The sequence below is a fragment of the Anabrus simplex genome, chromosome 11, assembly GCF_040414725.1.
Source record: "Anabrus simplex isolate iqAnaSimp1 chromosome 11, ASM4041472v1, whole genome shotgun sequence".
NCBI classification, from domain to species: domain Eukaryota; kingdom Metazoa; phylum Arthropoda; class Insecta; order Orthoptera; family Tettigoniidae; genus Anabrus; species Anabrus simplex.
In genome coordinates this window covers 96,223,999-96,251,197 of record NC_090275.1, presented here as the reverse complement: position 1 = coordinate 96,251,197, position 27,199 = coordinate 96,223,999, and the positions used below count along the sequence as shown (strand labels likewise).

At 38.3% G+C, this 27,199-nt stretch overlaps 1 protein-coding gene across 1 annotated transcript in view; it reads left to right on the top strand.

The window, feature by feature from the left end:
• Positions 1–27,199, top strand: part of Cep164 (centrosomal protein 164) — a 352,132-nt gene that overhangs the window by 274,364 nt on the left and 50,569 nt on the right. The window contains exon 15 of the mRNA XM_068229617.1: positions 1,755–2,104. Coding sequence (XP_068085718.1) covers positions 1,755–2,104 — 350 coding nt within the window. The remainder of the gene's footprint in view (positions 1–1,754; positions 2,105–27,199) is intronic.

The following is a 27,199-nucleotide window of genomic DNA, read 5'->3' as shown; positions in this document are numbered from 1 at the left end:
GCTCAATTGTGACAGGTAGTAGGAAATATAATCTGATATGATCATGAGAACTGCTCAGCTTGATTCTGACTGATGATAGGCAAGGATGCCTGTCATTATAATGAAAATATCCCAACTCGATTACGACTGGCAGTAGGCGAGGGGGGCCTGCCATTATAATGAGAAGTCCCTTAATACATTGTGACTAACAGTAGGGAATGAGGGCCTGCCACTATATTGAAAACAGTTATTTTTAAGAACTCTTTACAGAAGTCTTGGTTGTAGCATCTGAATTATCCAAATCACCACACTCCTAAAAGGCATAAATAGGTAAATGTTTGTTCCTTTCGATCAGTGGTAATAATAATTCATTTGAGATTGAAAAGATACCCTCTGATCTCAAGATGAATGTTGATGGTCTAGTATTAAATTAATCTGGAGCTGAGAGATGCAAAAAAGATGTATGTAAATTTCTCTGCTACAAGGAGAAGCATAAAATCATGGGTATGTTTTTAGGCTTAAAAGACGAGAGAGCGAGTTCAGATTCTTTGGTTGTTCCCCTCTTAGTAGCCTCTTACGATATCCACCCACAGGAGAGAGAAAGATTTCTGATAAATCAAAAGAAATAAATATATAACATTTTGCTCTATGACCAACAGTATGGCACCTGATCCAACACACAACATTCCCATGTCATGTCACAAGATAGACCCTTCTATCAAGATCTACGTTCAACAAAGTGGTCACTGATTTAGCACACATATTTATGACATATGATGAGAAAAATTCTACCTTCGGTGACATTACCGTTTGTAAGGGGCTTTATTGTGATCCAGAACGAAACACCAGTCAAAGACAGTGGAAACTCGTTTAAAACAGGCGCCATTTGTACCTACTGTTTATAGAAGGCAGTGTAATAACATGAGGAAGAAGATGACGAACACTGGTCGCGTAGTTACCACGGTGTTGGTTTTCTGTCCATGCAAAAATTGTCAGCGCTAAATTGATGATCCTCATTACAAATAGACCCCCAGCCCAAAAACATCATCATCATCTGGAGCAGTTTCCAACCACAGGCTGTGTCTGCTTACAACATAAGCCTCTCCACTACCACTTCTCTTATGTCACTGTCCAGTTCCCTCCTCTTGCCTCAATGCTCTTCTTTACACCTTTCAGCCATCTGTTCCTCAAACTTCCTCCAGGTCTCCTTCCCTTCAACTCCATTTCTAACATCTTTCTTGGTATCCTCTCTTCACCCATACCATTCATGTTAAAATGATCAGTCTTCGAGTTGAATAGAGTTACTTGTATGAGAATACATCGTTAAATTGAAGCTATGGTAGGTTTAGGCCAGTTTACTTTCAAGGAAAATGAGCAAACTGGAAAGACTGATCTTGAGAAGATAAAATAAAGAGAGCATGGACCATATTTATATCTACTGACCTCCTTATAATTTTAGTGAAGTTACTCAGTGAAGTACTAGGAAAATGTTTTATAATTAAACCACTCCTGACTGCATTCTGAGGAAGGAAGTCTTTGGAAACTTTTGGTCAAGTAATGTACATAGAAAATAATGCAAGGTATGTGTGAAGTTGTTTATCATTCTCTTGTACTTATGCTGTTGTTTTGTGTATCTCTTTTATGTTTAGTGCACATTATTCTTTATTTATCTTGTCTTGTGTCCTCACTTGCTTTAAGCTGTAGATCACTGTCGTTGAGCACTTTACTTTTCAATGGTGATGCAGGCACTTGCGAATGTTAATGGTATTGTTCAGGAGCATAGTGGATTCTCCGCGTGGTCGCGCTAGGAAACGCACAACAGAGAATGTGGACGGGACTACCGCTTCGTCGGGCGCACCGTCACAGTCGCCTCCGGCCGAGGCAGCACCTAACAATGGCACCGCTGCTGCAGCCTCTGCTACCAACACAACCACCAGCACTGCAGCAAAGCACCATCCGAGTTCGGCAGTCTCTCCCCCTCCTGCTTCAAAAAACTTGTCCGCCCAGCTGTCTCCTGAGATCAGGGACAAGGACACGGCATTCCCCCTCTCCCCTTCCGGAGTGGACAGCGACAACGCGTCGTCCACTTCGAGCAAGCCAAGGCCCAAGCCAGTCAAGCATGCAGGTACACACTTTAGCCTTTATTTTACTTTGCTTTACATGAAAATTATTCTCCTTTCTGGCTTCCTTTTGCAGATCTGTATTGATACATTTTGTGTCCCCTTTCTATATCAAACACTTATCTCCCTGTGTTTTTGTCCCCTGTTCCTTGTCCTTTCATGAAATTTTTAAGCCTTTTACCTTATGTTTGCAATGTCAAACCTTTTAAATGTAGGACATTATTTCCTTATATGCAGACTTTTTTAAAGAAAAACAAGACAAATAATTTAGGATTCATTTTTAATATTTTAATTAATTCATTTTGATGTGCCATTCATAGAATTGCGGGATTGGTGACGTTGCCTCTGTTGTGTGAAATTTGTGTATAGAAGAATATTTAAGGGCAAAAAGGAATCAATTTTGTGTGTTCCAGCACTGGACCTGATATGCTCTTCTTTGTTCTCTTTGCTATTGATATTGATTGATGTCACATTTTGCCTCACATTCATTACAACCAACTTTAAAAACGCTGGTACTTTTGCCGCAGTTTGTTAGAATATTAACATTTCCTTTTCCAAGTTTCACTTTCGCTATCTACAGTTTTAGACATATTATTAACTTATTTTGAAGATATTGCCAGAAGTTTTGAACAGTTAATTGGTACCAGTAACATAAAAACAGTGACATACATGGAAATATAATAATGGCAGAAGGAATTGGACAGACAGAACATTCCGAGTGGGATTTACCTGGAACACAAGGAGAGGAAGGAGCAACACAACCAGAGAATGCACACGTACTAGGCAAGCATGCAAGCCCACTCCCAGCGAAAAAGTTGAATATCGTGGTTCTTAGTTGGTCTTATCGAAATAGAGAGAAAATTGAACTGTGAATTGTGAACCAAGGGGTCAGAAAAGAAAGTTAATCCCCAAGCAGGAAAGCTCATCGTACTACATTAGTTATCAGTTGAACAAAACATCACACATGTAATGACCCGTTTAGTCGTTTTTGTTATTTTTATTCCTTTAAACTTTTAACTTCAAACACTCAATAAACATAAAAATTACCATACTTACTAATACAGGACTTTTTTTTGTAACATCTGAAGCTATCTCTTTTCGTTTTTGACTCAGTTAATTATAACTATTAGGCTCTTCAGTCTGCTGAAACTAACTTCGATTAAATAAATTTATAAACTAGCTGAAAGATAAAACATATGGTAACAGAATTACACCTGAAAAAGAAACGGGTGTAAATTTACTGACATTTGGAAAGAAATTTCAATTCCCAATGGACAAATGATAAAATGCAGGATATTTTGGGCAAATGTCAGATGGATGGCAACCCTGCTTTTATATCTTTCTTTCCCATGTGTATCTGGACATACTTCTCGCATCAAGTCTGAAAATCTGCCTGTAAAATGGCCCTCTGATGAATATTGAAGCTGGGAGGCAGAAATTAATTCTTAGGGGCCTGAAGAGAAGTAGAGTAAGATCAACTTGCCTGCCGTTACCTCTGCACAAACTGACCTGGCATTGTAAAGTCATGTATAAGAAATACAGGCTACTCTATTGTAAATATGTTTTTCATTGAGGAACTCTGTAATTCGGCTTCTCGCTGTTTTGGTTTCCCAAATAAATAAATAAAAAATTAAAAAATAATAAACTAAGACCGTCCAAGTTGCGGTTTATTCTCCCATACGTAAGCTACAGTATTGGAGGCGCTTGTATAGATCTTGACCTTGTAAGCAGCGTGCATATGTTCAACCTCGCAAGCACTAGTCGCCAGTCTGTATCTCAGCTATTAACATGGTGAGACAGTTATCATTGCAACACTGTATTTTTGTACGTAAAATTTATATTAAGTATGAGTCGGCTTCACAGGTACACAATGGGTTTGTTCAGCAATTTCCTGGTGAAGTACCAGCTTCACGAGCACAGATTCACATAATCTATATATATAAAATAAGAGTTTTGTCTGTACATTGCTCAGAATTTGAAAAGAATTGTATTTCTGTATCGGTCATGTCCATAGTAACAAGAAAATGTACTTTTTACTTTTCCGTAATTTCTGTCTGTCTGTCTGTCTGTGTCTGTCTGTCTGTCTGTCTGTCTGTCTGTCTGTCTGTCTGTACACGCATCACGAGAAAACGGCTGAAGAGAATTTAATGAAAATTGGTATGTAAAGTCGGGGGATGAGCCTCTACAATCTAGGCTATAAATAATTTTATTCACACAGAGTGAAATGGTAATTTAGGGGATGGCCTTAAATTTAATTCTCGAATATTTAGATTATTAGCGGTCCTATCGATAAATACTATATAACTAAAGTTATATAGAATTAAATTTCCAATCAATTATGTCTTATACATTTTTACCATACCGGCTCTGATAACACAAATATTAATGAATTTGTAGTTTTGTTGCTAAGTCCATATCAAAGCCTAGCCACGAGAAAATGGTTTAACAGAATTTGGAGTCGGGGAATAAGAAACTACAGTCTAGGCTGTAAATAATTTTATTCGCCCGAGATGAAATGGTAGTTTAGGGGAAAGATGCCTAAAATTTAATTTTTAAATACCGGTACATATGTTATTGGTGCTATCGAAAAGTACTACATAACAAAAGATGTAGACAATACAATTTCTGATCATTTATGTTTCATTCAGTTTTACTGTACCGACTATGATAAGAGTGGTATTTCAGAAGGCCTACAATATCGAAAGCGCATAACACTGATCAACAATAACTTTACATTGACCATTGTTTGTTGTGATGTTCTTCGTTTCTTATGGTACCGCTCAACTCCGATAGATGGGATTACTACTGCGTACAAAGTATAACAGCCCGACTGAACATAGGCGAGAAATAGCTGGGGAGATGGAAAACTTTCTTCTTTAGCATGCCATTCCTCTGGTTCATGTAGCCTCCGTGGCTCAGACAGCAGCGCGTCGGCCTCTCATCGCTGGTAACCGTGGTTCAAATCCCGGTCACTCCATGTGAGATTTGTGCTGGACAAAGCAGAGGTGGGACATGTTTTTCTCCAGGTACTCCGGTTTTCCCTGTCATCTTTCATTCCAGCAACACTCTCCATTCTCATTTCATAGCATCTATCAGTCATTAATGTATCACTGGGAGTGGCGACCCCATCGTACTAACAGCCTATATATATGCTTCATTCATTACATCCCTGACCCGGTCATTGACTGGAAAACAGGTTGTAGGTTTTCATTTTCATTTTCCTCTGGTTCATACATTTTCTGATACTACTGGTATGTAACACACTGGTTCACCATAGTATTCCAGTTATTCGAGCCCTACTCTGATGCGCTGTTTTGAATGAGCTGTATGCACACTTACGGCAGAGGCTCACTTAGTAGTAGTAGTAGTAGTAGTAGTAGTAGTAGTAGTAGTAGTAGTAGTAGTAGTAGTAGTAGTAGTAGTAGTATGACCTGGTCTAGAATTACTATTTAAGCCTATTTCAAATTATACTACCACAGTTCACTAAATAACTCAAGAGTCAAACCCGAAAAGAGCTGTTTCTTAAGAAAAGCTTCTTCCTCTTCACTTTTATTAAATTCTACATTCATTTAATTCCAAATTAGCAGTGAAGAGGGGGCTTCTCCTCTAGCTTGGAGGAAAAAATTGCCTCCAAATCAGATAGGTTTTTCCGTTGCCATTGTAGTGAATTGAGATTTTCCGACTCATCGGGTACTCCTCGGAAACAGATTAGTAAAAAGGCATAGTTTTTGCCCTGGGACTCTCCACTATTCGCCTTACCCCCTCCCCCTCTCCCCGCCACACTACAGAAAAAAGACGAAGAGTGTTCACGGATCAGAACTGTCTGCGACTTGGTCTTTCCACCTCTGGTTTCCCAGCATAGTACTGTTTGTTAAAAGTGAGAAAGTGTGTGGTCTTTCATTTGATGGAGTATTTCATATGAAAGTATTGCTTTTAATCGCGCCATTCCTACTGACGTCAGTGCAATGACCTATGTTCATTTCAGTTGGAAAAACCACTAAGACAGTCTTTCTGAGGATGTAAAATGGCTGGTGGAGAGTGAGTGTGTGCCATTATAATGAAAACTCCCCAACTTGGTGGTGACTGATGGTAGGCAAGCAGGCCTATCATTACAATGAAAATTCCCTAACACAGTCTTCATATGAGAAAAGACGTTTGGTGACTTCCCCGTCGCGTTTCTAGCGTAACGTTAAGAGCTATGCAATTTAATATAATCTTGCTCACAACATGTACACTACCTAGCCTAGAATTCTGTATACAATGTAGAATTCCGTGGCGAAGCACGGGTACATCAGCTAGTTGTAAATAAATTTGAAACTACTAGCTCAGTGCTCAACAAAAAACATGCGCGCACACAAACAGTTTTTAACAGAGGGAAAGCTAGACGACATTAGTGCAAATCTTGAAGTCACTGAATTAATCACTCACAAAATTAGCACAAGTAGGGGTTTCGATTTCTTCTACACACAAAGCTACAAAGCTGTTAGACATCAAACCATTCAGGTTTACACAGGCCCGTAGTTTAAAATCTGCTGATACAGCCACAAGAATGAGATATCGAGTGATATCTTGCATTACTGAATGATCGTTTATTCGACCCACAGCTTGTGTTCTTTTCTGATGATGATGCCTATTTTCATCTTAATGGTCGTGTGAACAGTCATAACTCTCGCTATTGGTGTGAAGAAAATCCCAGTGGTGTTTATGAAGTCCCTCATAATGATAGTAAGGTTGGTGTTTGGTGTGCTTATTTTAGTGGGCCTATTTTTATTTTATTTTTTTGAGACATTAAATACAGAGGGGTACCAAGATGACATGTTAATGTCATTCTTCCATCATTTAACAGAAGAAGAAAAATCGCGTGGGTGGTTTCAACAAGATTCATCCACTGCTCATACAGCAGAAGTGTTTGCAGTCAGAGTGATCAGTGCTGGTCTATTTCCCCCCCTCATTCTCCAGATCTAACAGTGTGTGATTTTTACTTGTGGGGTAAACTGAAAAAGAAAAAGTGTATCGAACAAATCCTCACACATTGGAGGAACTGAAAGAAAACATTACAAATGAAATCAGAAACATTATAGTGTCAGAACTCTCACATCAGCCAGAATGTAGTTACCAGATACAATGCCTGTATAACCCAGGAAGGACGACACTTCCAGCATATTTTATAAGGTAAGATTTCACATAAGACTGTATATGGATGATAGGAAAAACTTAAAACGGTCCACCTTTTCAATACAAAAAGTTATATTTTATTTATAACATGTATTTGTACTTGGAACTAGTTTCGACGCTGTGTTTGCGTCATCATCAGCCAAAATGGGAAACAGGCAAGCATGTAGGCATTTATGTTACACAAGGCGTTACATTAAACAATACACATCTTACAAGGAGATAAAAACAGGGACGAATATAGGAAACAAATGAATCGTTGAGAAAACAAAAGTTATACAAATTAAAAATAACCTTAACCACACATCTTGCAGTGCGAAAGTGTTCTTCTTGAATGATTCCTGAATGTAAAACACACGCGCACACATTTCTGAGGAGCCAGCAGGCAGAACAAAGTAAAGTGAAACCTTAAGAGTTCTTCTGAGAAGAGTTCATCATTTTTCTATGTTCCGACTAACTAATGAAGTCTCCCTTGAGTTCCTGATAAACATATACAACAGGAAATTCTCCTTCACTCTCCACACTAGCTATAAAGAACAACGGTAAAATTTTAAATATTGCGCAGAGACGTGAAAGCATGATTTTGAACATGATATAACTCCTTCAGATAACCCAGTTTTTACACAAGGTGTTACATTAATTAATACACATCTTACGAGGAGATAAAAACAGGGACGAATGTGGAAACACATGCATCGTTGAGAAAGCAAAGTTATACATATTAAAAATAAGCTTAACCACACAACTTGCAGTGCGAAAATATTTGCCTTGAATGATTCCTGAATACAAAACGCACGCGCACACACTTCTAAAGAGCCAGCAGGCAGGAAAAAGTAAGGTGAAACCTTGAGAGTTCTTCTGAGAAGAGTTCATCATTCTTTCTATGATCTGACTAACTAATGAAGTCTCCCTTGAGTTCCTGATAAACATACACAACAGGAAAATTAAACAATACACATCTTACAAGGAGATAAAAAACAGGGAAAGTTATACATATTAAAAATAACCTTAACCACATATCTTGTAGTGCGAAAATATTCGTCTTGAATGATTCCTGAATACAAAACACACGCACATACATTTCTGAAGAGCCAGGAGGCAGGAAAAAGTAAAGTGAAACCTTAAGAGTTCTTCTGAGAAGAGTTCCTCAGAGGAGCCATTTAGAAAAAATGATGAACTCTTCTCAGAAGAACTCTTAAGGTTTCACTTTACTTTTTCCTGCCTCCTGGCTCTTCAGAAATGTATGTGCGTGTGTTTTGTATTCAGGAATCATTCAAGACGAATATTTTCGCACTACAAGATATGTGGTTAAGGTTATTTTTAATATGTATAACTTTCCCTGTTTTTTATCTCCTTGTAAGATGTGTATTGTTTAATTTTCCTGTTGTGTATGTTTATCAGGAACTCAAGGGAGACTTCATTAGTTAGTCAGATCATAGAAAGAATGATGAACTCTTCTCAGAAGAACTCTCAAGGTTTCACCTTACTTTTTCCTGCCTGCTGGCTCTTTAGAAGTGTGTGCGCGTGCGTTTTGTATTCAGGAATCATTCAAGGCAAATATTTTCGCACTGCAAGTTGTGTGGTTAAGCTTATTTTTAATATGTATAACTTTGCTTTCTCAACGATGCATGTGTTTCCACATTCGTCCCTGTTTTTATCTCCTCGTAAGATGTGTATTAATTAATGTAACACCTTGTGTAAAAACTGGGTTATCTGAAGGAGTTATATCATGTTCAAAATCATGCTTTCACGTCTCTGCGCAATATTTAAAATTTTACCGTTGTTCTTTATAGCTAGTGTGGAGAGTGAAGGAGAATTTCCTGTTGTATATGTTTATCAGGAACTCAAGGGAGACTTCATTAGTTAGTCGGAACATAGAAAAATGATGAACTCTTCTCAGAAGAACTCTTAAGGTTTCACTTTACTTTGTCCTGCCTGCTGGCTCCTCAGAAATGTGTGCGCGTGTGTTTTACATTCAGGAATCATTCAAGAAGAACACTTTCGCACTGCAAGATGTGTGGTTAAGGTTATTTTTAATTTGTATAACTTTTGTTTTCTCAACGATTCATTTGTTTCCTATATTCGTCCCTGTTTTTATCTCCTTGTAAGATGTGTATTGTTTAATGTAACGCCTTGTGTAACATAAATGCCTACATGCTTGCCTGTTTCCCATTTTGGCTGATGATGACGCAAACACAGCGTCGAAACTAGTTCCAAGTACAAATACATGTTATAAATAAAATATAACTTTTTGTATTGAAAAGGTGGACCGTTTTAAGTTTTTCCTATCATCCTTCTCAGTTCAATACGGACAAAAAATGAAATTCTTAGGTTTAAAAAAAAAATAAGACTGTATACACGCTTAAAGCAGGGCGGCCGCGCAAAACGTAAGTTGGGCTGAGGCAGCTGCCGTAGTGCAAAGTACAAACACCGTACGTTCGGTCTGAGTTTATATGGGAGACCATGTATAGGAACACCTAATAAGATAAATAGAGTGACAAGTCAGTGTGTGAAGAGGGAGCAACAGAAAGAAGAGACAAGGACAAGAACCATCTCCACATCTTCAGACAGACAGGCTGTCTCTCATCAAACTCAGTTCTTCTACATCTGTTCATTTCTCCTTCCCAGCTTCGAGTAACGGAGGGAAACAAACAAACTACAAACGATGTCATGTATAGAAAGATATGATCTTGGATGGGAAAACACAAAGACAGGTTTATTCTTATATTAAGCCTGGCTAAGTTCCTATCTTTCTGTATCTGACTTTCTTTGTTCCTTTCTGTTAGGTACTTAAGTTGACTTCTCATTATGTTTAACTTTCCATTGTGCCCCAGACCTTCAATCTTCAGGTCCATATATCTATTACGTTTGTATTACCCTTCCCTCACCTATATACTTAAAGAATGAATTGGTTTAAATAGCTAAAAGTAATTTACTTTACAATGAGTACTAGAATTCCCTCTCTGTCCATTTCCTGAATTACAAAACTTATTTCATGCTGTTTTTAAACACAGAGTTAAAGATTCAGTGCGTAAAATATTATGGATTAAATACTCTCCTGAATATAAGAAGTTTCTTTATTTTTAATTTATTCTAAAATAGTTAATAATGGCCTTTGATTATACTGCTTGGCATAGCTTACAAATCACTGCCATAGTACACTAATATTCTACCTGTCTCATACCATTGATTGATTGATTGAGAAACTTGCTCATATAATGGATTTTAATGTTTTTAGTTGATACTCTGAGAATCAAATGAACATATTATATCATCATCATCATCATCATCATCATCATAGCCTATTCAGTCCCTTCTTAGGACAGAGACCTCCCCATCTTCTTTCACATTTGTCTTATTTTTATTTTTAGTGCTCGTTTAACGTCTCGTTAACGCAATTAAGGTTTTTGGCGACAGAGGGACAAGCTTGCTACTGGGGGCAGCACTAACCTTAGCCCTGGATTTCATTTGTACTACACTGAAGGGGCAAAGAGGTGGAGTAAAATACGGCTGCTGGAGGGAGTGATTGCACAACTGGAGCAGTATAAATACCCAGCATACAGTAGGTTTATATGGATTGGCGTAGGGACGTGGCGCACCCATCGCCCAGTGGGAAACCACTGCAGTCAGCCACCCGAGTACCGGCGGGAAAACCGAAGTGTGAGGTTTGGAGGAAATGCCAGCCTGAGCTGAACATCAAGCTCTTATTTCATCTTCTGGGGCTAACAACCTCAGTCGTATAATTGGACAGTCCCGAGCTGTCCCAACAAACATTCCTTTTAGCTCATGGAATGGATCGCACTGTAGAATTGAGATTACCCCAGGGGGACAATCCCCCGTCAACCAAAGTTGACGCAAGCAGGCATTCGGATTCTGGGGGACCTGCCAGAATGTGCGAATGGGAAGAGTCGGAGCTCCCAAGAACCTCCAAAAGGATCAAAACGAAAAAGATTTTCAGGATGGGGACCATAAATGTACAGACAATGACAAAGACTGGTAAACTTAAACAGGTAATAGATGAGATGAGAGAAAGAAACATTGGGATACTAGCCATGCAAGAAACAAGATATAGTGATGAATACACAGTGGAGTCAGAAGGCTTCATAGTGCTGAAAGGGAAACCAGGAATCAGAGTGGGAAAAGGAAGACACACACCTACATGCTTTGGTACAGGATTCATAATAGACAAGAGGTATGAGGATGGCGTAATTGAAATGAAGAGTAGGTCTGAAAGGATTTCCACGTTATCAATTCGAGCAGGGTACAAAAAATATACCATAGTAAATGGACATGCGCCTACCAATGACAAGAACAGAAAAGACAAGAAAGCTGTAGACAGTTTCTGGGAAGAACTGGATGATACACTGAAAAGCATACCACACAGACAAGTAAAGATACTTGTAGGTGATTATAATGCACAGGTAGGGAGGGAGAAGCAACATAAGGGGATAGTAGGCGAGTACCCAGCACACAAGAGGACGAACAAAAACGGAGAAAGGTTAATTGAACTATGTCGAGAACACAGAATGAGACTTATGACAACTCACTTCAGGGCCAAACCGAATAAGAAAAAGACATGGGCAAGCCCATGCACCCACATTGGGGAATTCCAGATTGACCATGTGGCAATCAATCGGACAAACACTAAAGAGATTATGAACACAAAGGTCAGAAAGAACACAAGAATAGAATCAGATCACTATCTTACAGAAATCAAGTGCCTTTGGATTCCGCACAGGGGTAGACTGCCACAGACAAGTAGACCAACTGGAAAAATAAATATAGACAGAGACAAATTACGGCACAATCGATCCAAATACGAGGAAGGAATAGAAACTGGCAATGGATGGGATGACATGAAGCTGAATATGAGGAAACAGGCTGAAATATGGGGAAAGGAAGAAAAGAAAAAGAAACACTGGTGGTGGAATAGGACTGTGAGGAAGCGGTTGAGAATCGCAGGAAAGCCTGGAGAGACTGGAGCATTAAGAAGAACCTGGAAAAATGGGAAGTTTTCCTACGAGTAAGGAAGGAAACAGCCAGAACCATAAGATGGACCAAAAGACAGAGGATGAAGCAGGAATTGGATGAAATTGAAAACAACTTCAGGAAAAACAATAGTAGAGACTTTTTTGGGAAATTCAAAAAGAGCCTGAGTGGATATAAAGGCAGAGAACTCTTTATAAGAGATAAGAATGGGGATCTGGCAGTTAGTGCGAAGGAGAACTGTAGGATACTTGCAGAATACTTTCATGACCTGTTAAACTGTGAACCACCTGAAGAAGAACTGGAGCTGGGGACAAACACAGAAGAGAGAGAGTCATGTCCTCCAACTAGAGATGAGGTCGCACAGGCCATAAGCGATCTAAAGAATAACAAAGCAACCGGAGAAGATGGAATATCTGCTGAGATGATTAAGTGGGGAGGTGACAAGGCAGTAGACAACATGACCAACATCATCGGCCAGATTTGGAGAACAAAGAAGTTACCAGAAGGATGGAAGAATGCGATCATAATACCAATACATAAGAAGGGGGACAAGAGGGATGCAAACAACTATAGAGGAATTTCGCTACTAGAGATTGGCTATAAGGTGTTGTCGAAAGTCCTGCTCAATAGACTGGAAGAACAGTTAGAAAGTACAATTGGAGACTACCAAGCAGGATTTAGGAAGGGAAGAGGATGCATAGAACAGATATTTATACTGAAACAACTGATAGAACATAGGGCCTTAAAGAACAAAAAAACGGTGGTAACCTTTGTAGATTTCACTAAGGCATATGACTCCATCGACAGACAAACTCTTGGAAGAATCCTGAAGAACAGAGGATTAGATGGCACTACACATGAACTCATAATGGAAATTCTATCAGACACAAAGGCAAGGGTGAGATTCAGAGGAGTACTCTCTGAAGAATTTGATATCAACACTGGTGTCAAACAAGGAGATGGATTATCACCAATGTTGTTCAACATAGCTCTGGATGAAGTCATCAGACAGTGGAGAACAATGAATGAGACAATGGGAATACCAAAGACGCATGTTGGGGACAAAAAGGACAATAGGGCCCAAGTAGATTGTCTAGCCTTTGCGGACGACATAGCTATAGTAAGTGAGACAGAAGAAGATGCAAAGACACAACTCAACAACTTAAGCAATATAGCCGGAAGGGTAGGACTGAGGATCGCCTACAACAAGACAAAGACAATGAATACCACTGAGGATTGGACAACACCGGAAGGCACCGTGCAAAAGGTGGACAAATTCAAGTACCTAGGAGAATTTATAACAGGAAGGAATAGGAGTAATGAGGGAATAACAGAGAGGATAAAGAAGATGCGATCAGCCTTCTGTATGACCAGACGCAAAGATCAGACATTACAAGGCAACGGTGAGAAATGCTGTATTATATGCTGCTGAGACAATAGCACTAGGAAGAAATGGTGCGGAACAACTAGAGAAAGAAGAGAGAAAAATATTGAGGAAAATACTAGGCCCTAAGAGAGGAGGTGAGAGATGGATGAGGAGACCCAGGGAAGAACTATACTGGAACATGAGGACAATTTCAGAAGAAATCAGACTGAAAAGAGCTCGGTTTGCGGGACATGTAATGAGGATGAATATGGATAGAATGACGAAAAGAGTATGGGAAACAACAGCGAGGACACGAGGAAAGACAGGAACCAAGTGGGTAGTTGAACTCCGGAAAGATTGGTCGGAATTGGGGATCAAGGTGGAAGAAAAGGAAAATTGGAAAAGCAAGTACATACCGACTAATATGCCAGAGATCAATGATAGGGATGGATACAGGAAAAGGATTGAGAGTCACCAGTGGAGTAGACAAGAGAAGAGGATACTGAATATCTCGGAAGAAGAGCGGGAGAGAAGAAGAGAAAGGATGAAGAGGTTCTGGGAGGAGAAGAAGAAAATGCAATCCGTGAAGGAGCTGTCCGTGGTCCTACAGAGGCCGTAATGCAAGAAGAAGAAGAAGAAGAAGGTTTATATGGATATAAGATTCTCATCCACTTCTTATGTCTGCATTAACGACACCTTCAAGCTGGCTTGTTCAGAGTGCGGACCTAAAGTAGCTCGGTAGATGACGTCTTGATTCTCTTGTGGGATGTTTTCTATCAACCTAATTGCAAGTTCGAGCTGCAGGGCAAAGATACAGTACTCCTGCTCCTTCCGTACTAAACAAAGTGTGAGTCAGTTTATCACAAATTTAGTGGAATTCGAACCCACTATCTTCCAAATGCAAGCTCACAACTGCGAAAGCCTAACCACATAGCCAACTCGCTTTGTTCTGTCTTATTCAGTTCTCATCCATATTGACCCCACAGCTCCCACCATCTAGATCAGGGATCTGTATCCTACAGCCCACGTAGCAATTTTTACTGATCCCTGACAAAAAAAATATTATTTGAAGCCTTTTTTTCAGTTTCAAGTCAGTAAATTTATAACTGTTAGGTTCTTCAGTCTGCCAAAACTAATTTATGAATAAATAAATTAAGAAAGTACCTGAAAAAGACAACTTAATTAACAAAAAATTCACAAATTAACAATTGTTCAGTGTTAGAACTATGGTATTTTTACATTGCACCTAAAAAAAACAAGTAATTTTAACATTTTCAACTATGTCATATAGAAAGATGTATTTGATAAAATTACAATTGTTTTAAAATCTTCAACGAAGTGCACAGCATTGCCTGGGAGTGCACATTGCTGTTGCATGATAATTTAGTTCTCATTTCAACCACTGGATGCAGCTAGCTCTGCAGTTATTTGTATCGATGACCTGCTCCAGTGGGCGGTGAACTAGAATCACAGGTGTATCCTCCAAAAATCGTGCTTTCTTGTATTTCTGTTGTGTTGACAACACTAGGCCACTCGCCTTTTTTTTTTTTTTTTTTTACAGTTGTAAGTTTTTGTAAAATACTTGAAAGTTTAGCCAATGTGGCCCACTGACAAGGAACGTTGGAGGCCCGTGATCGAGATAATGTCTGTCTCTCGGATACCACTCTGTTACTATCTTTGTCTATTTCCTAGGATCAGATCTTCCTTCACACCCAGGCCCGCTCTATTTCTTGGATCACGTCTCATCTTAGACATTCAGTATCCCAGTTATTTTCCTTATTATTGTGCGTTTGAGATGATCTGTATGTGGCACTGTTATTATACTGTATAATTATGTGTGTATTCATATGACTGCTTGACACAGCTATAGTCACACCTATTAATCACACATCTCCTTCCAAAATGAAGTGAGCAGATCATGTACATCTCTGAATGTGTCCATCTCCTCTTCTAATCAATTTTTTCCCCCTGTTCAGCCATGTCAATAACAGAACTTGTTGACCAGTGGTTGATGTACCTCGCAATTGAGAGAATGCAGGAGTAGTAACTTTATCGATACAGACACAGGGGCTGATAACCTAGATGTTAGGACCCTTTAAACAACAAGCATCATCATCATGATATTTGTACAGGCATGTTTTATGAACACCGGATAACTCCATCGTTATCTTGTAGTAGAAAGTTACATGGAACACGGAACATCCAAATTGGACGCCATTGTATTTCCCTTTGAAACAATAATCACTGCCACTGGATTGATGCCGGCCTTTTCGCCGGCAGCCATATGGTCTTCTGAAATCATTGTCACATTTTACTCGTGGAGATTTATCTCCTGTATGCAGTTATCTGATTGTGCCTCTGCTAATGGGCTTCTGATAAATTCACCTGCATACACGACAGCATCACTGGGTAGCGCCTGACACATCTCACTCACTAAGACAAAACACTGGTTTATAGAGCAAACACCTGAAAAACACTACATCGGATTATTATATTAATGGAGAATGGCATGAATAGTGACCTTGCCAGGAATGACTTCATTTGCTTATTAATTTCAACAGATATCTCTTTTACTTAGTTCTACGCAAAACCTCGGCATTTGTTATCTCATCTGTCCACGCACCTTTAAGCATTTTGCAGAAACACCAGATTTTAAAGGTGTTGGATATCACTTTTATTTGCCGTCCAGGTTTCTGAGGCATACAGTAGTACTGTCAAAATAAACGTATGTAGGATACTGAAAGTTGAATCGATCGGTACACAGTAGTCTAGACGTTGTGTCTGGTGGTAGAAAACTTTCTGAAGTTTTATTCTTCTACTGATTTCCATCTCTACAGTTGCATTTCCATCAATTCATTTCCCAAATACTTCATATGCTCTACTAAAGTTCCATGTCTAAAATTTGAATAACTCTTTCCTCTACTCATCACCGTTGTCTTTCTCTTCTCCATGCTGATGTTCAGTCTTGCTTTTCACTACATACAACTATTGTTGCTGCTCCTCCCTCATTATTTCCCCAGATCACGTCATAATTTTTGCACTGGTGGTATTACATGTTAAAAATATAATTGCAGACATGATATAGGCTTTTGGCCTTACTTCTTCTACCACATTCATCCCTGATTCGTCTATGTCCTCTGTCACTTTTCACGAACACACGGTGTGATAGAACATCTTAATAAGAGCTTTATGTTGTAGTCACTTTCCGCTTGCAGCGCTGTGCCAGCATACAGCGAACGAGCGTACTGCTACAGCTTCAACGCTAATGCATTCTTAAATTCAAACGCTTATTATTGTAGAAGTCTTCCTCGTGAACAGTCGAGATTTTCTTCTAAAGACACAGAGCTAAGTTCTCTGCGAAACGTAGAGAGTTTCACGTTGTTTTCTTGACATGGCTAGTGTCGGCTACTGAACGCATGATTCGAAGCAGTGTATCAATTCATTCAAGTGTCCGAGTGAATCGATTCACAGGAACGGCGAGCTCACGGCACACGATTCAGCTTACTGTCAGCGGACAGTGCTGAGTGGCGCACTCACTGAACGTTGACGGGGAGCCGAGCTTCCGCTGCAGCGAGATAGTAAATCATGGCACATCGAAAGAATCGTGAACAAGCGCGGCTCAGTGAGACACAAGATACACACAGCTCCTTATCGGCTCACTGGACACTAGGCATAGATATCAAGGATAATTTAATAAAAAACCACCTATTCAATACTTTCCATGTTTAATGTGGTTATTATCTACATGATTTTATGTAGACTTATTTAGGTCAGGTACATGTTTCACCCATTATTTTGGGCATCTTCAGCCTGTATACAACCTGTATACAATCCTCTTTACCAAAAAGAAGATCCATTTTAGTTTTGGACATTTTTCATATTAGATAGATTAGGACCAAAAAAACTTAACTCTATTAACTTATGTTACCCATCTTAAGGGTTCATTAATGTTTGTATATATTGTATATAGTGTATATATTGGTATGTTTATATTGGTTAAAAAGGTCCCAAACCTTGACCTAAAGGTTGTATACAGGCTGAAGATGCCCAAAATAATGGGTGAAACATGTACCTGACCTAAATAAGTCTACATAAAATCATGTAGATAATAACCACATTAAACGTGGAAAGTGTTGAATAGGTGTTTTTTTATTAAATTATCCTTGATATCTATGCCTAACGTCATCTTCAATACGGAACAATAATGAGAGTTATTACTTGTAATCACTGTTAAAAATTAAATAATTGAAAAAGAGGTTCAACCTATTCAATACATAAAAGAAAGGAATGTAGTGATTACATTCTTCTTTAATAGTGATTAGAAATGGGACCGGTTTCGACCCTAGTCCAGGTCATCGTCAGCCGTTCAAAACATAAAAAACAAGAAAAACAATGCATGTGAAAAAGAATAAGTGAACTCTGGATCGGTATAAGATGAAATATAAATTGATGATGGGGGTAGAAATTGTGAGTCACTTAAAATAAAACAGTATGTAATATTATGAAAGGTAGTACGGCACACGCAATGATAAGTAAAGTCTCTCAATGTTTATGAATAGTGGAGAACGGTCAAATGGCTCAGTTTTTACACTCTGTCAGGTACAAAGTCACAACACTATCGAACAACATATGAAAATCCATAAATATTTTGAAGTCGCAGACGAATAGATTTAAAGAAGCAAACTGCCAGCTCTCGGTGATCAGCGCGGCACATCCAAGGTCATGCGCTGTGGTCTCGAACGCCAAAGTAGAATGGAGAATATCCTGAAGGTCCAGTATTTGCCTCGGTTGCGGGAAGTTAAGTACGTATATATAGAAATATACAACGCAATTCAGTATAATTGAATGAGTAATTGTGCTCCTGCTGAGTTCTTGGAAAACAGTTGACTTGAAAAAACATGCATTGTTTTTCTTGTTTTTTATGTTTTGAACGGCTGACGATGACCTGGACTAGGGTCGAAACCGGTCCCATTTCTAATAACTATTAAATAAGAATGTAATCACTACATTCCTTTCTTTTATGTATTGAATAGGTTGAACCTCTTTTTCAATTATTTAATTTTTAACGTTAATACTTTCAATACGGAACAATGAAATTTTTATCTTTAAATTGTAATCACTGGACACTGGCGGAGACCCGAGCTTCCGCTGCAGCGAGACATACAGTGAGCCATGGCACACCGAAAGAATCGTGAACAAGCACGGCTCAGTGAGACACAAGATACATACGGCTCCTTATCGGCTCACTGGACACTTTACATGTAATGTAATAAATATCATTTTTGGTCCGTATTGATGATATTTGATTGAAATAATAACATTAAGTTATTTATTAGACCACCTAATCAATACAAAATCGTCTTGGATGATTTACATAAATTTGTTAACTAATAGTGGTACATGTTTCGCCTTCCCTGAAGGCATCATCAGCCATAGTCTTAACCTTAAATTAAAAATAAGCGTCTAAATTACATGTAGTAATGAAATTAATTTAAAAATCTTGTAGAGATTTGAAGTAAAATAACATTAAAAATAACAATGATGACTTGAAAATACAATGTGATAAGATAATAGTGAAAGTATTAACAAAATTAACATTAGAAGGGTTGATAGTCTGGCGGTTATAATTAGACGATGGCGAAAAATCGTATATAATCAAAGTAAAGAAGAGAGAATAAAAGTCAAAGTTAGTCGAGAGATCCGAAGTTAATCATGATCTTGAAGATAAAAGACGAAAGTCAGATGCATATGGTGAAGTTGTAGAACACGTTGAAGATATGAAGTTGGTAAATAGAAGTTGAAGAACAGTTTCAAATAGGATCACTATGGACCATCTCAAAATTTGAAGTGATGTTCAAATGTTGTAAATTGTGAGTTTGTAGATATTCTAGTTGAAAAAGCATATAAAAGTGGAATCTGTAAAAGGAAGCAAGAAACGTAGACTTAATTGTGTGAAAAGATATAAGAAAATATTGAAGTAGAATCGTGTGCACTTACCATTTGACGGTGACAAAGATAGCTTGTAACGTTTTGAGTTAGAAGTATTTGCAACAGTAGACTTCTTGCTACGTGTGTTATAACTGAAGGTTTGTGCTGGAGGGGGATCTGTTTGCGTTGACGTAACTATTGGAGGGGGGCTGCTATTGGTGGGAGGGAAGGAAGAGAGTGTATTACTGCGCGTGTTGTAACGGTGTAAGGCTATTGGAGGGAGCGATGTTACGGTGGGTGTGGCTATGGGTTTATTGGTTGTATTTGAATTAGAGGTACTAGCGGCGGGGGGAAGGGAGGGGGTATATTAGCTGTAGGGGAGGTGGGAACGCTAATTGATGTGAGGTTGAAGATTTTTAAGAATATGTTGGTGAGGGAAGTTGATTCTCTTAATAAAATAAGAATCTGTTCATACAAGGGGCTTTTTTTATCAATAGTGTCATTTAGATTCTTATCTTTATTAAAATGTTGGTCGAGGAAAATAAATAAGTTTTCATATACTGTCATGAGTTTGCTTTTATCGACTCTTTTTAGGATATGGAGGTCTTGTTCTATTGTGGTGAATTTGTGCCCTGTGTCCCTCATGTGGTTGGCCATTGCGGAGAATTTGTTGTGTCTTTGGGCATTGTAATGCTCGGCGTATCTGGTGGAGAAGCTGCGGCCAGTTTGGCCAACATAAGAAAAATTACATGTAGAGCATTTCAATCTGTATATTCCTGATCCAGAGTAACTATTGTCTGTGATGTTAATAGAGTTGTGATTGAAGATTAAATTACGATTAGTGTTTTTTGTTGTGTAGGCTATTTTTATTTCGTGCTTCATTAATGAATTGGTTATCGGATAAATGCTATGGTTAGTGAATGTGAATTTAGCGTATTTTAGTTTGACGGGTTTCAATGGAGTTAAATTGGTAGCTAATTTCAGTTTGGTTTTATTGATGATTTTATCAATCATATTCGTGTTAAATCCATTTAATTTAGCTATTTCCTTAATGAATAGTAATTCTTTCTTTAAATTAATAGAGGACATAGGGATCTTTAATGCTCTATATATTAAACTGTGATAAGTGGCTTTTTTATGTGAGTTGGGATGTAAAGAATCATTTTTTATGGTTGTTGGAGAAAAGGTGGGTTTTCTGTATATTTGGAAGTCGAATTTGTTCAATGCTCGTGTGATTTTGATATATAAGAAGTTCAAAGAGTTATTGAACTCATCTTTTTACATTTGTTTTCTTGAAGACAAAGTAATTTATGGTTTAGGTTTTCTGTTTCTTGTCTAATACGTAAGATAGTTTAAGGTCAGTGTACCTTAGAAATGAGCTCCATTCAAGTTGATGATACCATAGCTATCATTTATAAACAAATCAACAACAACAATAACATACTATCATTTCTCAACAACTTAGATAATAATATTAAATTCACTAAAGAAGATGAGTTCAATAACTCTTTGAACTTCTTAGATATCAAAATCACATGAGCATTGAACAAATTCGACTTCCAAATATACAGAAAACCCACCTTTTCTCCAACAACCATAAAAAATGATTCTTTACATCCCAACTCACATAAAAAAGCCACTTATCACAGTTTAATATATAGAGCATTAAAGATCCCTATGTCCTCTATTAATTTAAAGAAAGAATTACTATTCATTAAGGAAATAGCTAAATTCAATGGATTTAACACAAATATGATTGATAAAATCATCAATAAAACCAAACTGAAACTAGCTACCAATTTAACTCCATTGAAACCCGTCAAACCAAAATACGCTGAATTCACGTTCACTAACCATAGCATTTATCCGATAACCAATTCATTAATGAAGCACGAAATAAAAATAGCCTACACAACAAAAAACACTAATCGTAATTTATTCTTCAATCACAACTCTATTAACATCACAGACAATAGTTACTCTGGATCAGGAATATACAGATTGAAATGCTCTACATGTAATTTTTCTTATGTTGGCCAAACTGGCCGCAGCTTCTCCACCAGATACGCCGAGCATTACAATGCCCAAAGACACAACAAATTCTCCGCAATGGCCAACCACATGAGGGACACAGGGCATAAATTCACCACAATAGAACAAGACCTCCATATCCTAAAAAGAGTCGATAAAAGCAAACTCATGACAGTATATGAAAACTTATTTATTTTCCTCGACCAACATTTTAATAAAGATAAGAATCTAAATGACACTATTGATTAAAAAAAAGCCCCTTGTATGAACAGATTCTTATTTTATTAAGAGAATCAACTTCCCTCACCAACATATTCTTAAAAATCTTCAACCTCACATCAATTAGCGTTCCCACCTCCCCTACAGCTAATATACCCCCCTCCCTTCCCCCCGCCACTAGTACCTCTAATTCAAATACAACCAATAAACCCATAGCCACACCCACCGTAACATCGCTCCCTCCAATAGCCTTACACCGTTACAACATGCGCAGTAATACACTCTCTTCCTTCCCTCCCACCAATAGCAGCCCCCCTCCAATAGTTACGTCAACGCAAACAGATCCCCCTCCAGCACAAACCTTCAGTTATAACACACGTAGCAAGAAGTCTACTGTTGCAAATACTTCTAACTCAAAACGTTACAAGCTATCTTTGTCACCGTCAAATGGTAAGTGCACACGATTCTACTTCAATATTTTCTAATATCTTTTCACACAATTAACTCTACGTTTCTTGCTTCCTTTTACAGATTCCACTTTTACATGCTTTTTCAACTAGAATATCTACAAACTCACAATTTACAACATTTGAACATCACTTCAAATTTTGAGATGGTCCATAGTGATCCTATTTGAAACTGTTCTTCAACTTCTATTTACCAACTTCATATCTTCAACGTGTTCTACAACTTCACCATATGCATCTGACTTTCGTCTTTTATCTTCAAGATCATGATTAACTTCGGATCTCTCGACTAACTTTGACTTTTATTCTCTCTTCTTTACTTTGATTATATACGATTTTTCGCCATCGTCTAATTATAACCGCCAGACTATCAACTTTACTTTTATGCAATCTTACTACTTGTTGTATAACAATCTGTTGTTTTATCCATTGCACTTATTTTAGCAGCCTTCTAATGTTAATTTTGTTAATACTTTCACTATTATCTCATCACATTGTATTTTCAAACCATCATTGTTATTTTTAATGTTATTTTACTTCAAATCTCTACAAGATTTTTAAATTAATTTCATTACTACATGTAATTTAGACGCTTATTTTTAATTTAAGGTTAAGACTATGGCTGATGATGCCTTCAGGGAAGGCGAACCATGTACCACTATTAGTTAACAAATTTATGTAAATCATCCAAGACGATTTTGTATTGATTAGGTGGTCTAATAAATAACTTAATGTTATTATTTCAATCACTGGACACTGCCGGAGAGCCGAGCTTCCGCTGCAGCGAGACATACATTGAGCCATGGTACACTGAAAGAATTGTATGCTATAATTGACTCTCGAGCTCAGCTCATTTGAAAATAATACCCATTTGCATTCACTGTCCTCTTCTTACAGGGAGGTTTAAATAATAGATGGATTTATTTGCAGTGTTAGAAAGGTAGTCAAAACATAATTCTGAAATAGCTAGTAAGTAGGCTATTAGGTTATACTTATTAGTTTAATGAATCTCAGTATTATAACTTAGTTGACATTTCACAATTAAACTCGACTCTAGCCTGTCCTATGACTGTGAGTCATGCTCATGACCACTCAACAGTACCTGTTTTATATTGGGAAGAACGGCTCAGTATTCTCTCAATTCATATGTCACATCGTTACACAAGACTTCAATCATATGTGGACAGATCCAATAACTTAACCAACAGTATGTTGAATCAGAAAACCAGCGGGCTACTGTACATCTCGGGTAGCCTATACAAAATATGACGATTTAAAAAATCCTCAGCTGATAGAAAAATACATATTTTCTAAAATGACTGAGCGACTGGTCGTGTGGTTAGTATCGCGTAACTATGCGCTTGCATTCGGTGGATGGTGGGTTCGATTCCCACCGTCAGCAGCCGTTAAGATGGTTTTCCATAGTTTCCCCATTTTCACACCAGGAAATGCTGGGACTGTACCTTAATTCAGGCCATGGCTTCTACCTTCCTAATCCTAACCTTTCCCACCCTGCTTCGCCAGAAACCTTCGATGTATTAGAGTGACTAGTTTTTTTTTTTCTAAGAAAGGAGTTCATAGTATGAAGACCAGATGGCAGCTGCGAGCACTGAATGCTGTTGCTGCTGTCTTACCAGCACATACTACACAGATGCAGTAGGAGCGGTACTAATGTGCTGTGAATCGGATCACTGTATCGATTCAGTAATGTGAACGGGAGCAAATGAATTCAATGTCCCATCACTAGACACGGCATAAGCCCAAAAGTCTATATCATGTCTGCAAGTACGGGACGTGAAAACATCAATATTAACAATATAAAAATTGCACTCGATCATGTCTGGAACTACTGCTTGTTTATGTCCAGCCTGTCATCATGTATGGCAGTGCACTAAAACTCTAGTGCTCAGCCAGTCACTCCTTGATGATGATACATTAGTTCTTTCTCCCTAACATCACAAACCCCTGAATGATCAACATACATTCCATTCTGAATTCACCATATTATTTTTGCATTTGTAACACAGTTTTTCTTTAAAATCCATATTGTCTTGTTGGTATTGAAAGACTCCTGTGATGACTCTACTTGGTCCACTGACATTTTCATTGTTCACCCTGCTGTCATCTACACTAGTTAGTGCCACCTTGACCTAGTGCAATCATCTTTTAAGTATGTAATATGAGCGCGATCTGCTTCTTTGTAAGACAATCCAGTTTTTATTAGGAGCAATAATTAATCTGGTAATCATTAACATACATTGTAAAACTGCAGAGATTTGTACATTTGTCAAGTTTTCTCGCCATTGTTGATGATTTCTAGAAGTATTTCTTGTTGTTGTACGTCCCATATTATTGCTGCTAGGCGTGACCTATAGTCTCACCATACACCGACTCCTCCTGCACCCCATATCACAAGAATTGAATTCCAGTTTAAATCTGTTGAGTAGGCTGAGAGATATGTATCAGTTTTTAAACATGTACCACTCTGACAGCCTCTGAAAACATCATTTCAAACATACAAAGCCATTCAGAATTTAAGTTTCCATTTTTAAAAAAGATAACATAGTTACATGCAAAACTTTATTAGCATCCAATACAGCAATGTTGGAGCTATTTTTTTTTTTTTACCTAATCACCACCAGAATTGAGACACTTGTCATATCGTGGGATCAGCTTTTATATGCAGATGTCGTAAAAGTCTGCTGCGTGGGAATGGAACCAGTGTGTGGCATTCGTCTTCAGCTTCTTGTCCATGTGAAAATGCTGACAGGAGGACAGAAATTTATTGAAGTGCAAGAAAAAATTACAATCGCTGGGAGGAGATCAGGATTGTACGGTGGATGATCAAACACCTCCTGCAGAACAGTTGCTGAACGTCAAGCCATGTGTGGGCAAGCATTGCCATGAATCATCACAACACCTGCACTGAACATTCCACACCTCTTGTTTTGAATGTCTCATCTCAATTTCCATAGAAACTTTACCACAGTCCGAACCTCGCAGGTGGCGGGAGAAAGAATATGAGCCGCCATTTCGAGCCACCGCTACTGCGCTACTGACACCAGGCGACACTTGTCCGCCCAGTATATGAATGCTACGTCATAAATCTTAATTTATGAATATCATTGTAAAATTCCATATTGGTGTTAACTCAACTTTGGTTTAAAAGAAGATTCCACCTTTCATTACTTCAATGTCATAGATCTGTCGTGCATGCTCATATTTCCCAACTAAATACGTTTACTTTAAAAGAAAAAAAATAGGTAAACTTAATTTATGGATGGTTTACGCAGTGGCGGCCGGTCAGTACGTGCTACCGGGCTCCAGCACGTAGCTTGGAACTGTAAGGAATATTATTTATGTACAGTACAATTATCCTGGTGCCTTTTCGTTGTTTTGAGTACGATATGAATTTGTGTTTTGTGCAAATCAGGACGAGATCTGTCGAACACCTAGCGCCGTTCTCCCGGGGAACAAGGCTTGTGCTCATGTGAAGTGAGCCCTTGCCTGTAGCCTGAAGGAAGCAATACGCAGGCGCAGCCAAGCTTGCAACACTCCCCCTAGCCGGCGGAGTATACCTTAAACCGGGATCAACTTTCACTGATTCCGTTTATAGTTACATCCTCTCCCGCAAGGGGGTAGAATTACTTGATGTCTCCTGCTACCCGGAGCGCAGCGAGGAATCCAGTCGACCGTGCTTATGTTGAACGTGGTAAGCGAATCTGCCACTAGAGAGTAGCATCGTCTGGGTTCGAAAGTAAAGCGTAAGTGGAGGCAATCTATCTCACATATGCTTATTAAAATATCCATCTTCCTTTTGGGTCAAAAATAAGGAATTTGTAGGTGAGTCAAAGAATCTTTGACTGACCCTAAATGTTATCCCGCATTACAATGTAATTTACTCTGGTGAAATGAAATAGCGTATGGCTTTTAGTGCCGGAAGTATCCGAGGACATGTTCGACTCGCCAGATGCAGATCTTTTGATTTGACACCCGTAGGCGACCTGCGAGTCGTGATGAGGATGAAATGATGATGACGACAACACGTACACCCAATGATGGTTAAAATTCCAGACCCTGCCGGGAATCGAACCCAGGATCCCTGTGACCAAAGGCCAGCGCGCTAACCATTTAGCCATGGAGCCGGACATTTACTCTGGTAATAGGGGAGATCTCAATGAATCAGTTGGCAGCTCTTTCAGTTGCTTTGTGCGGTTTTTAATCTCGCAGTTATATTACTGGTGCGTGTTTTTTCTGTCATTGTGTTAGTGCTAAAGTTTATACGAAGATTTATCAAATTATTTATCCACTGCAGTGTATATAAAGTGAAATTAAATTAGTGTTATTAGTGGGGATCTATATTCCCACGATTCTATTTGCACTGATGTAAGTTGCGCCATTAGGTTAGTAAAAACAATATTTCTCCAATGAATTATTTATCTCGTAGACAGTTGTCGAAGAATTCATCTGCTTCCAAATTAATGTTGTTTTTGTTTGTTCTGAGTTATAAATTGTGAGGAAAGTTGTATTATTATTATTATTATTATTATTATTATTATTATTATTATTATATTAGTAGTAGTAGTAGTAGTAGTAGTAGTAGTAGTAGTAGTAGTAGTAGTAGTAGTAGTAGTAGTAGTAGTAGTATTACCAAGTTTGAAGTATGCGTTGTTCATCATGGCAATATGCAGATTTAAAACAGCGTATTTAGCTTGTTTTCTTGTAGCACGTAGGACGATTTTTTCACGAGCCGCCACTGGGTTTACGTATTAAAATCTTTAGACTGCCCAAGAATCAAACCTATGGCTTCTAGGTGAGAGGCAGACAAGCACTTCTACACTGCAAAGATGGCAATTATTCATCCTAGCTGATTAGAAAGAATTAGCTTTAATTTGTTGTAATTAAATGAGTAATTGATTTTTTTTAAT